Below are 13068 nucleotides of genomic sequence, written 5' to 3'. Positions count from 1 at the left end.
GGGTTTCCAAGGAGCAGCTGATGGGTTTGAACCGCTGACCTTGTGGTTAGCAGTCCAGTACTAATTTACAGTGCCACACCAGGAGTTTCCTTGGTAATTGTTAGAGGAGTAGAGTTTCTATGTCCCAGTCTCCACATCCCATCACATCCCCTGTCCTTACTGGATCAGTTCCAACACCCTCCTTTTCATGGCTTGGACCAGGTCCCGCTGCCCTCCAAGCTCCTCTTGATACAGGGCGTCCTTCCGCTCAGATTCCTGTTGCTTCTGTTCTAGTGCTGCCTGCAGCCCAGCCTTCTCTTCCTGACACCTGAGAACAGAGGAAAGACTGAAGAGAAAGAGGCCTAGGTCTGTCTTCATGACTGAGCCAGCCTGAGAGGAGCTTGTGGTGCACCTTCAGCTGATGTGCACACACACACACACACACACAGAACCGAAACTGAGCACGGTGTGTGGTCTGTCACCTCTACACCTGACTCATTGCCAACTGTTCAGAGAAAAGAAATGAAATCTGCACTGAGCTTTGCCAGTTCTTTTAGAGGGGATGGACCAATGATTCCATTTTTTAATGTAATTTTCTTGAAAGAATGTTCAAAATCACAGTATCTCTCTGTAGGACAGATGGATGCCTGGGGACCCAGACAGGGGGACCATGCCCAATGGAAAACAATTTTGGTAGAGCAGGAGGTAGGCTTGTGAGTTTTTGCTTTAAAATATTATTTAAAAGTATGCTACATTACAAGCAAAAGAAGACAAAATAGATGATTGGGACATTTTAAAAATTAGAAACTTATGTGCCTCAAAGGATTTCACCAAAAGAATAAGAAGGGAGCCCACAGAATGGGAAAAAATATTTTGCAATGACATATCAGACAAGGGACTAATTTCTAAAATCTATAGGAAATTATAACACTTCTACAATAAAGAGACAAGTAACCCAATTGAAAAATGGGCACAGGACGTGAACAGACTCTTCACCAAAGAAGACATTCGGGCAGCCAACAAACATATGAAGAAATATTCAAGATCATTAGCCATTAGAGAGATGTAAATCAAAACAAAAATGAGATATCATCTCACACCAGCAATAACAGTGATGTTAAAAAAATGCAGAGGATAATAAATGCTGGTGAGGATGTGGACAGACTGGGACCCTCCTACATTGCTGGTGGGAATGCAAAATGGTCCAACCATTCTAGAAAACAGTATGGCACTTTCTTAGAAAGTTGGAAATAAAAATACCATATGATCCAGCAATTCCTCTCCTTGGTATATATCCACAAGAAATACAAGCTATAACACGAGTAGATATATGCACACCAATGTTCATAGCAGCACTACTTACAATAGCAAAGTGCCCATCAATGGAAGAATGGATAAACAAACTTTGGTACATACACACAATGGAATATTATGCTACCTTGAAGAATAACAAGGAAGCTGCAAGGCACCACATAACATGGATGAACCTTGAGGACCTTATGTTGAGTGAAATTAGTCAGTTACAAAAGGACAAATATTGTATAAGACCATTATTGTAAAAACTTAAGAAAAGGTACCATACTAAAATGAAAAAAAAATAATTTCTTTGTTGGTTGCCGGTGGGGTTGAAGTGGGCGGGGGGGTTTGGGGGGCGTGGAGGGAGGTGATGGTAGAGCACAGGGTAGGGACAGACACATCATAGTTTGGGTATTGGGGAGGGCAGTACACAAGAAAGGGCAGGGGGTGGAAGAACAAGGTAGATAGGGGAATACTGAGACAGGTTTGCATGGGCTAAATGGTACAGAGGTAAATGGTGATACATGTTTAACCTTGGAGCATCAACCTTGGGCTCTGTGATACAGGGATCAAAGCCTAGTTTGAAGAGGGGAAATAATACTAAGATGCTTGACCTGGAGATGGGAGAGAAAAGAGGAAGGGCTGGCTGGTCCAAAACGTGGTGAGACCTGGGGACACCTGAGCCTATGGACAATGACATAGACCCAGAGGGCTAGAGCTGAGAGTGAAGCATCCTGCTGATATGAAGTGAGGGGATATGCACAAGAACAACCAAAGTTGTAGATAGTACCCATTTGACCTAGCCTCGATGGCTTGATAATCAGAACTCAACTAGAGGAAGATAAAAAAAAAAAGAAAAAAAGAACAAACAAGTTTTGATAAAGGAAACGCGGGTAAATTGCTACAATTTAATGAACTTGATCTATACTCATGGAGGTAGTAACTCTAAATACCAACAGAGAGGGAAGGAATCGTCACATCAAGTGTCAATACTATTCCCTCTGTACAAGGGATACAAGGGATAGGGATAGGCAACTTAGACATTGGCTACTTAAACTGAGGGGGTGATAAAGGCACAAAGTGACTGACTTACAAGGTTTCAAGAGGAAGTTTAGTTTAATAGTGTGTATGGGAAGAAAGAGTCCTCACTGAATAGTTTTCATCTTGTCTAGAAGGGTCTGGTTACAAGAGATGGGGATAAGATTCTTAGGATTCTATAGTGAGTAATTATTATCATGACAAATTGCGACTGTCACAATTATAGAAGTAGAAGTTTTGTAACAAAAATGGGGAATTAGTTAATTTTACAATCCAGAAACAAAGTACCATAGGATCATCAAGGCAGAAGAGCACAAGTGGAATGTGAGACCTTATCCAAAGAAGTAGCGACACCAGAGATGGAGGCAGAGATGGGGGACATAGAAAGAAGGAGGGAGCAGCTAAGGACTCTAGATTCTTGGGAAGAGAGGGACGAAGAGCTGGTGACCAGGAGGCAGATTTACAGAATATGCCCTTTGGTGGTGTAAATTATTATATATGCCTTAGTGTTTTTTTTTTTTAAAAAGAGCTAAAGTGAATGGAGAGAAATACTGTTAACTGATGATGGTACACAGAAGAGATTATAATCATTGTAATGAAACAAGGTGTATGATTTGTTGAATGTGAAACTGATGATCTGCCCTGTAAACTTTCACTCAATCCGCAATAAAAACCTTAAAAAAAAAAAAAAAGTATGCTGCATTGTGAGCCATCATATAAGGTGCGAATATTGGTCTCTTCCTGTCTGGAAGAAAGAAGAGTGAAGAAAATTAAAGACCCATGGAAACAATTAGTCCAATGGACTTAGGGACCCTGTAAACATCAATCTCTCCATGACCCTGAGACGAAAAGCACGAAATGGTACCTGGCTGCTCTACCAATTGCTCTGAAAGGGAGCATATTAGAAGGTCCTGGATTGAGTGGGAGAGAAACAGGGACCAAAATTCAAAATGAAAAAAGACCAGGCCTACTGGTTAGAGGCTGGTGGAACCCCTGAGATTATGGCCCTTAGTCACCTTTGAGGTCTGTAAATGAAACACAGGGGGCAAGAGGGATAAATGTTACATTGTAGGATTGCAATCAGTGATGTGAAACAAAATGTGTATGAATTGTTGGATAGAAAACAGATCTGCTCTGTAAATCTTCACCCAATTCACAATAAAAAACTACCCAGAAATGGTTTTTCTAAATCCTGTTTTCATTTTGGACTTGGCACGTCTTCAGCTCCACTTTTGCCTTTGCTTTTTGTCTTTAGTGGCTTCCTAGAAGGTTCTCTCCAAAAAATCTACAGGAAAGAAAAAGTCCTGACCCAGATCCTAGCATCTTACTCCAGTGCTCAGAGAGGAGAGTGTGCACCCCATGTCCTGAGTTTGTGTGTGCATGCGTGTGCACGTGTAAGCCATCTGTGCTTGAGTATGTTTGAGGGGAAGAGGTATAACCATTAATTGAATTACTCATTTTCAAAACTCTGCCCTGTAGCATGCTGCATGGAAAAAAACTGGGTGGGTGAAGACATTGAACTACCATCAGCAAGTAACTGAAGTTCCCAAACGCGAGTCGCTGGTGCTTCAACTTTTCAGTCCCCAGCTGCCCTGTTTCTTAGCAGCTGACTTTAATTTTCCTGAGCTAGCTAGCTAGCTCACTTTTCATTGAGATTTTGTGCAAGAGGATTTAGTCCTGGGTGGTCATGGACCCCCTGGAATCATCAGAGCAGGCATTAATGTGATTGCTATGGTGTATGTGAAGGAACACTTACTAAGAACTTGTTGGTTGTTGTTACTGTAAGATCCCTGGATCACACAAAAACTTGGCCCTTTGACTACTAACTGAAAAGCTGGTGATATGCAGCTACCCCACAGCACCATGGAAGAAAGACCTGGCCATCTGCTTCTGTAAGGATGTAGTCAACTTAGTTCTACTATGTGACACATGGGACCATCATGAGTAGGAATGGTGTCAAGAGTAACATTGGTGTTGGTTGTTATTGCTATTGTTAATTGCAGTGGTTTCCAAGGAGTCATGGTGACCTTATGTATAATAGAATGAAACAATGCCTGGGCTGACAGAACCTTCAAGATAATTACTATATTTGAGTCCATTGTTGTGACTCTATTAAGAACTTTTTGCTGTTGTTAAATGCTGTAGAGTCAGTTCCGACTCATAGCAACCCTGTACAGTGTTTCCGAGGCTGTAAATCTTTACAGGCCAGAAAGCCTCATCTTTCTCTCCCAGAACTGCTGGTAGTTTTGAACTGCTGATGGTGAGATTAGCAAGCCTGACTCATAACCACTACACTAACCAGAGCTCCTAAGTGCCAGGATTAGAGCAGTGTTAAAGACAGCATCTCTGCCCTGGTAGAGTTTACAGTGTGGTTGGGAGCTGTGGTCCAACAAGTGAGAAACCAGTGAAAATAGTTAAGCTAAGTAAGCGTTATGACAAATAAAGAAGGAATTGAGTAGAGAACAGAGAGTGTACTCAGGAAGACGTCTCAGACAAGGAAAGATTTAAGCACTGAACTGTTAACTACAAGGTCGGTAATTCAAACCCCTAGCTGCTCTTTGCAATCCCTATACAGGGTCGCTGTGAGTTGAAACTGACTTGATAGCACTTAACAACAACAAAAGATGGGAAGAAGATGTAGTTGGTAAGGGACACGTGCAACGTTCTTCAAGCTGAAATGCTGACTCACAGAAGGCTTCTTAGAAGAGCTGAAACATAACTAGTGAAGCTGGGGTGCCCTGCATGGTGGGAAGAGAGGGAGGAGATGAGCTGGGGAGTTGGCAGGGTCTACCCCAGGAGGAGTGGACTTCCATCTCAGTGCAAAGGGAAGACATGGGAATATTTTAAACAAGGGTAACAGACATTCCTAGTGCAGAATGAGACATGAAAGGCATCAAAGTTTATTGATCAGCTACTATATGCCAGGCACTGAGCTTTGTGCTTTACAGCTTGGTTTCATAGAACTTTCACAACATTGTGAGATAGCTAATATGATCTTCCAGGCAGAAAAGAGAGCCTCAGAGAGGGCATGACATTTACCCAAGGTCACACAGCATGATGACTGTAAGGATGAGAAATCTGAATGCAGGTCCATCAGCTCTGAACTCTTCCTGCCTCCTCACATCTTGATGCACACGGGCCCTAATCACAGTGATTTGAGGCACCTGTGCTCAAGAGGCAACAGATAAGAAAGAGGGATGGTCCATAGGAGCTGTGACCCTGTCCAGAGGGCAGAGAGGGATTGTGATGTTGCCCTATTCCTCATCCTGATGGCCGCTTTGTTTGTCCAGTCCCTCTCTCCTATGCTTCAGTCTTACCCACGGGCAGAGGAAACCCACGTGCTTGGAAAGATAGCCTCACAGATCAGGAGCTGAAAGGAGGAACCTTACAGATTTAGGCCTCCTTTTGCAATTCAGGAACCTGAGGCCAGAGAGGGGAGGCCAGGACCCCAAGCATGAAGTCAAGATTCAAATCTTTTCTCAGTTCCAAGTGCATTTTCACAGTCCCAGATGGTCTACCACAGGGGTGGGTGGGGTACTGTTGTCTAGAAGATGGGCTGTATTCCCCTCGGCAATCTAGATGGAGGTCTTGCTCTAAATCAACTGGTGACACTTCTAACTCATGCCCAACACTTCTCTGTCCTATATCCCAATAGCTGGCTTCCCCTTCTGGTCCTTATTCAAGGAGTCTCCTTTTCAGAGAAGCCTTCTCTGATCATGCCTCTTTAAAGTATTACCTCACATTCCCTTTTTCTGCTTGATTTGTTTCTTCTTAGAACAGTTTACAATTTAACATACTACATTGTTGTTAAGTGCCGTGGAGTCAGTTCTGACTCACAGTGACCCTGTACAGGGTTTCTGAGGTTGTAAATCTTTATGGGAGCCGAAAGCCTCATCTTTCTCCCATGGAAAGGCTGGTAGTTTTGAACTGCTGACCTTAAGGTTCGCAGCCTGATTCCTAACCACTACGCTACCAGAGCTCCTGGTAAGACTTAAGATATATGTTGCTTATTGTTATTTATCACAAGCTCCACAAGGGCAGGGATTTGCCTGGTTTGTCCCCAACTGTATTTTGGCACAGAGCAGGCACTCCGTGTGTGTTCAGTGACTGAATGACCAATGGAATGACAGATGGAAGGTCAGCCATCTGTGAGGCAGTGGTGCCTCCAGTCTCAGGGGCCTCCAGCCTGTCTGGTCCCCACAGAAGGCCCATGAGTGGACAAGGACTGTGTGTGCATTCAGGGCCTGAATCATCGGAATCCTTATTGACCAACTCACCCAGCTCAGCTGAGTGTATGATGGGAGAAGCACAGGTTCCTTTTGGGTTGGTTTCTGGGCTCTCAGGCCTCTCTCACCCATTAAGCAGACAGTCAAGACTGATCTGTGTGATTCAGCCTGAATCACAGCTATCCAGAGTCTGCTGAGGGTCAAGCTGGTCCTCCCAGCCCCAGGGGCAGATGTCAGCCCTGTGGGAGGAAGAGAGACAGAGGCAGAAGGGCAGACTAAGCACAAAGATGGACGGACAGACACACACACAACAACTGAGTCCGATAGAGGCATATCGTTCATGGCAGAAGGATTTAAAAATAAATTATGAAACAGAAACAAACACTGAGAGACTGGAAAGGTAGAGACAAAGACAGTCCCTGAGAATGATTGATGGTGTAAAGATAAAGATGCTGATGGTGAGTGATACTGAAGGGAAGAGAGACTGAAATAAAAACCAAACGAAACCAAAGTCAGTTCGGACTCATAGTGATGCTACAGGCAGAGTGGCATTGCCCACAGGGTTTCCAAGGCTGTAAATCTTTGCTGGTGGATTCCAAATGCCGACGTTTTGACTAGCAACTGAGTGCTTAGTCACTGTATCATCAGGGATCCTTAACTAAAATATTGTTGTTGTTAAGTGCCATTGAGTTGGTTCTAACTGTTTAGGGTTTCCAAGGAGCGGCTGGTGAGTTTGAACCATTGACCTTGTGGTTCAAACCAATGTTGGGGTCCAATGTTTTATCCCCCAATGCCACACCACAGGCACTCAAATTAGTGACTGTTCAAATCCACGGATTCTGGGATCAAGGGCTAGGCTTTGAATCTCAGCTCCTTCTCTAACCTGCTGACTTTTAGTAAATGGTATAATATCTTTGAACCTCAATTTCCTCATCTATAAAATGGGAGTAAGGCTTTAACTCTCATACCTAGGACATGTTATCAGGAAGGACCAGTCCCTTTGCTAAGTTTGGTAAAGTGAAGGGTCAGCAACAAAGAGGAAAACCCCAGTGAGATGGATTGGCGCAGTAGCAGCAGCAATGGGCTTAAGCGTAACAATTGTGAGGAGAGTGCAGGATTGGGCAGTGGTTCCTTCAGTTGTGCAGAGGTCGGTTCCTTGTGAGTTGGAACCTGACTGGAAGGTACCACCACCAACAAGAGAACCTATCTCATAAAGTCATTATGAGGAAGCACCTAGAACAGAGCCAGGGACATAGTTAGTGCTCAGTAAATGATAGTTCTGATAATGACTTAATTGGACAGTGAAAGAGAGAGATTGTGTGATGGTGAAGGAGAAAACCAGAGGGAGACTGAAAGAGCTGTCAGTTAGGGGAGGAGTGTGGTGGGGGCAAGGAGGTAGAGTGGATTGAAAAGGGAGAAGAAGGATCCAGGAGAGGCAGCAGAAGGACACAGAGTGAGTGTGGAAGGGGCAGGGGGATGAACCTCTCCTGGGGGGGGGGGGGGGGAGGTCAGTGAGGGAAGGGGCTGGCAAAAAGGAAGGAAGCATGGAGCAATGCTCAGCATCCCTCAGTATCCAAAGTTGTGCCCAGCCCAGGGCCTGGCACACAGGAGGTGCTCAAAAATGCCTGGCAACAGTTGATGGATGAGGCCAGGAGCCAGGAAGCACTTCAGATTCCTCTGGTCTCCTGACTCCCCTGCCCATTCCTGCCTGTGGTTACCAGGGTTACCTGCTGAGTTGTTCCTGCAAGGCCTTCAGTACCCCCTCCTGCTCCCTCAGCAATTGTTCCTGGTGCTGGACCTGCTCTGTGGCCTTCAGAAGTTGATGTCTGAGGCTCTGGAGGGGAGAGGGGCATAAATGGGAAAGGGAAGCTGAAAGGACTGTCTTGAAGAACATCCCCAGGACACCCCAACCATGTGAGACCAGCCCTTATGGGAAGGACAGTACTGGGAGCTGGGATACCTGGCCCTATTCTAGACCTGCCTTGGGGAGAGCTTGGGCCACCATTTCCTCCTTCATTGGAAGCAACTGACAGAGCTCAAGAATATGGAAGAAATCTGTCTAGGGAGGAGGCTGAAGGAAGGCTTGATAACAATCTTGGGTAACCTCCAGGAGAAGTATCTACAACAAGAGCAACTTGGTGAGGTTTGCAACCACGCAATGTAGGTATTGGGAAGAAACCTGCCAATAAGGAGGCATATAGGACTTGAGAGCACATGGTTGCTTCAGTGAGCTTTTGCAGAGGGATCTTGATCTCAAATACCCAAAGGGGTTAGGCTGGTAGTATCAATGCATAAAGTAGGCCTGGTGTGAGGCAATAAGGAGAGGCGGGGACTGTGGTGCATGGCTTTCAAAAGGCATCCATCAATAATAATTGAGTGGACCAATAAGAACAGATCTGTGAGTGACATTGGAGACCCCCATCTGTGGACCAGATTAGAGAGGAGGGAATAGACAAGTCCAAAACCAATGGGTCTCACCTTAACCAGATCCTGCAGGGGCACCTCTGCTTGCTTCTCTCTCCCAGCTAGGCTGGTCAGTTGTGTTTGCTCTTGTGGCTTCTCTGTGATAGATCCTTCCCCTTTTCCCAGGCCCTGAAGGACCTGGGAGTCCCCCAGGATACTAGGCTCTAACTCCTGTCTGTACCCCAATGTTGCTTCTTCCTCTGTTGTCTGTCTGGGGTTGGAGACTAGGAGCCTGTGAGCATGGCCCCACTCTACTTCCCCTTCATGAGTTTCCTGTATTGATCTCTGACCTTTTGCTCCTGAAAGAACCACTGTGCCCTTAGTTTCTGTCCCTGTTGCCTCCTTCACAACTCCCTTGGCTCCCTCCCCCTGTCCCTGGATGCTGGGTGTTGGGTTCTGCAGGTAGATCCCAGGCCTTGGAGCTCCCTCCCTTTGAACTTGCTGGAGCTCCTCTTCCTCTGGTTCCCACATGTTCCAGGGGCTTCTGTGGCTTCTGGGATCTTCTCTCTTCTTTTCCAAAAAGGGGGAAAGATGTTTGTGTGGCTCAGATCCTGGGAGTTGTGCCAAGCAGCCTTCTTTGGATGCATCTCCCAGACAGTCACCTTGGGTAGGGTGTGGCTCCTCCTGATGGACTCCTTTGCGGCCTCCAGGTGCAGCTGAGATCTGTAGAGAAGCCCCAAACCTGTCACCTTGATGAGTGCTAATTCAGTGGCCTGGGGCATGGGAGAGGCCACAGTTCTAATCCAAAGAGTTTGCAAAATATATGAATGTCCGGCCCCTCCCTTGGGAGGTTTGATCCAGCAGATCTGAGACAGGACCCAGGAATGTGAGTCTTCACAAACACCCCAGGAGATCAGAGATGCCCACTTTGATCTCGGGAGGGACAATGGTGCTTCTCAGGCCCTTGTTCCCACTCCCCTAGCCACCCACTGACACTGTCACCTCCGGCTTCTACATTGATCCGTTTCCCTGAAGATCCTCCCACCCTCCTCTCCGTTGATCCCCACTTCTGAACTTGACTTCTTTGTGTCTCAGTTTCCTATCTGAAAAGTGGGGATAATAATACCTCCTTTTTAGGGTTGTGGTGAAAATTTAAATAGATGGAGACCCAGCTAAGAGTCACCTGCTTCAAGAAGTCTTCTCTCTCCTTCCATGTTCCCTCCCCTGTCTGTTTCACTACGTTTAGTATATTGCACTGGGTGCCTTTTGATGTCCATCTCCCTGAACAGACCTTGAGCTCCATGTGGTCAGAGGTAGAGTACTAATCGTGTCTGTACCCAGAAGCTAGTGGGGGTTCAATATGTGCTAATGGAATGATGATAGCAACAATGAAAAGCACATGGCTGGGAGCTCAGTTCACCTCACAATCATCCTACAAGGCAAAGCAAGTAACTTGCTTAAGGACTGTGGTTAGTCAGGGGTGGAGCTGGAATTTGAACTGACAGGGTGGCTTTTAATCATTCCCTGAACTGGAATGAGCCAACGGTAAACTGTCCAGGACAGGAAACTCCACAGCAGTTTGCTCCCTTGTTCATTTCCTGCAAGCACCTTCTTCTCACCTGGGTTCCCCTGGCTCCTTCTAGGGTCCCTTTAGTCTCCTACTAGTCCCACCACTGTAAAAGCATAAGGCCTCTTTTTCCCTGTGGCTCCCCAGCCCCCAGGCCCATGTATTGGTCTCTCTCTCTCTCTGTCTGTCCAGGTAGAGCAGGGCTCAGTTACTGCTCAGTCTGAGGGTCCCAACAGTGATGGAGAAGAGACGGCTTGGAATGCAGTGGGGCAGAAGCACCTTCTTTGGGGAAGCTTTAGTCTTTCTGGGTCTTCTTCCCTGAACTTGTCTGGAGTTGAAGCAACACGACCTAAAAATGAAAAGGTTAAGACAGTAGACTTGGTCCTCAGATGTAGGTTAGCCCATCCATCTACCACATGTTCGTTCTACTACTCTTACTGCCTCCCCACCCTCACAAAACCCACTCTCTATCCATCCTTATGTATCACCCTTCTCCATTCATCCATCCATTCCACCTCAACATCCCAATCTGTTCATCCTTCCAGACTTCCACCCTGACTATTCAATGAATCTTCAGTCAGTGCGTATTCTGTGCTGCATTATGGGATAGCACGAGATTACACTGGGAAAATAAAGCGACTAGGAAAATGATGAATCAAGGGGTCAGGGAGTGAGAAGGGAAGGAGAAACAGATGGGGCTGGTTTGGGAGGCTGGTGGTGCTAGGGGCAGGAACTAAAAAGAGGCTGCATTTCACACCACACTCACTCTGAGAACATGGGCCAGGCCTCATCCAGGTCTGGCCTCTGCAGATCCAAGTCAAAAGACACCCCATTGAGAGTGTAAAGACAGTCCAAGAGGTCTTCCTGGAGCTCAGGACACACCAGAGGGCTCCGAGGGCCATACCATTTCCTGTGGTAACAGTCACCAGCATTTTAGGCTCTTTGTTCTGGAACTGTTGCTGAGAGAATCAGACTACACAGCACATCATAATGGGGCTGGAGCCCAGGGAAGGTTGTGGCACTTTGGGCCAGAACCATGATGCTACCGGGACTCCTGGATTCATCCTCTGTCTGCCTTTTCTTCTTTAATTTTCCTTTGGAAATCTCCCTTTCATTCTCTTTAATATTAAACCATCCATCTGGGAGTTAAGGCGTGACCTTTTAAGATGAAGGGAAAATAGGCTCATATGGTATCAATGGGAGGATATCAGGAAGGACTTTCAACATCCCTACCTGGTGAGTGTTAGGTCCAGGAGGCAGAGCTGCAGGGACTCAGCCAGCTGTCCATGGGCTAGGCAGAAGCGGATGAAGGCACGCCCTTTCCCCAATGGGGTCTTCAACTGCAGAGTCCACAGGGAGCAGAATAAGGAAGTGGCAGTAGGTCTGGATGATGCAATGGTTAATGTGCTTGGCTGCTAATTGTAAGATTGGAGGTTTGAGTCCACACAGAGACAGTTCACAAGAAAGACCTGGCAATCTACTTCTGCAAAATCAACCTTTGAAACCCCGGGGAGTATAGTTCTATTATGACACACATGGGTCACCAGGAGTCAGGGTTGGCTTGATGGCAACTGATTTTATTAGGACAGAGGAAGCTCAACCAGCTCAGAGAGAGAAGAAAGACAGTGGTTGATAAGAGAGGGGATATCAGGAACTTGAAGGCTAGGGGGAAAGGAGATGGCTGGAGGGATGTTAATAAGAGACGAGGCTCAGGTGAAGGGGGTTTGTGGTCATTGGTAGAATAGACAGATGAGAAAGGGCCTTCAGACGGGACTGTGTCAAGGGCTTGCTGGCAGGGTCCCCCTCTTGCTTCCTCTCTGCCCTGGATACCTTGTCCTGTGAGTGGACGAAATGGGCCGGCTCCATATTCCCCTGTTGCCGCCTCAGGGCAGTGCAGAAGAAGTCCCAATAATCCTTCCGAGGCCCCAGGAAGCTCCTCTGCTCCTTTTGGTCAAACTGGGGCCAAGCAGGAGAGAGAAACGCATCAAAACACTTCTTCCTTGAACCCCCCATTCTAACCCAGAGTGCTCAGCTTTCCACCAGTTCCTTCCCTGGGAGGGCACATGGCAGAGAGAAAGAGCTCGTGCTGACAGTGGTGGTGGTGGTGATGGGCTGTGGAGTCGGAACTGACCCATAGCGACCCTGTACAGGGTTTCCGAGGCTGTAAATCTTTACGGGAGCAGAATGCCTCATCTTTCTCCCATGGAACAGCTGGTAGTTCCGAACTGCTGACTTTTAAGGTTTGCAGCCTGATTCGTAACCACTATGCTACCAGAGCTCTGTGCTGACAGTACTGGCTATATAACCAGGAGCTAACTGCTTGACCTCTCTGAGCCTCAATGTTCTCATTTGTTCATTCATTTAAAAACACCATTGAGCACTTACTATGTGACAGGCCCTATCCTAAACCCCAGGGAACACAGCAGTGAACAAACTGACTTTACGGAGCTCATGTCTTAGGGAAGATTGAGATGGAACAGTCTGAATTAGTAGCACACATAGCGTAGTGGTTACGAATCGGGCTGCGAACCTTAAGGTCAGCGGTTCGAAACTACCAGC

The 13068-nt window shown here is 46.5% G+C and overlaps 1 protein-coding gene across 1 annotated transcript in view; it reads right to left on the bottom strand.

Annotated features, from left to right (window-relative positions):
- The window catches only part of RUFY4 (RUN and FYVE domain containing 4), a 19147-nt gene that overhangs the window by 4725 nt on the left and 1354 nt on the right, over nt 1-13068 (bottom strand). The window contains exons 3-9 of the mRNA XM_006867860.1: nt 12340-12465; nt 11743-11849; nt 11276-11419; nt 10789-10858; nt 9018-9665; nt 8267-8373; nt 161-307 (exon numbers count right to left, since the gene is read on the bottom strand). Of these exons, the coding sequence (XP_006867922.1) occupies nt 161-307; nt 8267-8373; nt 9018-9665; nt 10789-10858; nt 11276-11419; nt 11743-11849; nt 12340-12465 (1349 nt within the window). The remainder of the gene's footprint in view (nt 1-160; nt 308-8266; nt 8374-9017; nt 9666-10788; nt 10859-11275; nt 11420-11742; nt 11850-12339; nt 12466-13068) is intronic.

Source organism: Chrysochloris asiatica, unplaced genomic scaffold (assembly GCF_000296735.1).
Source record: "Chrysochloris asiatica unplaced genomic scaffold, ChrAsi1.0 scaffold00110, whole genome shotgun sequence".
In the NCBI taxonomy this organism is placed as follows: domain Eukaryota; kingdom Metazoa; phylum Chordata; class Mammalia; order Afrosoricida; family Chrysochloridae; genus Chrysochloris; species Chrysochloris asiatica.
This window is presented reverse-complemented; position numbering and strand designations above follow the sequence as displayed.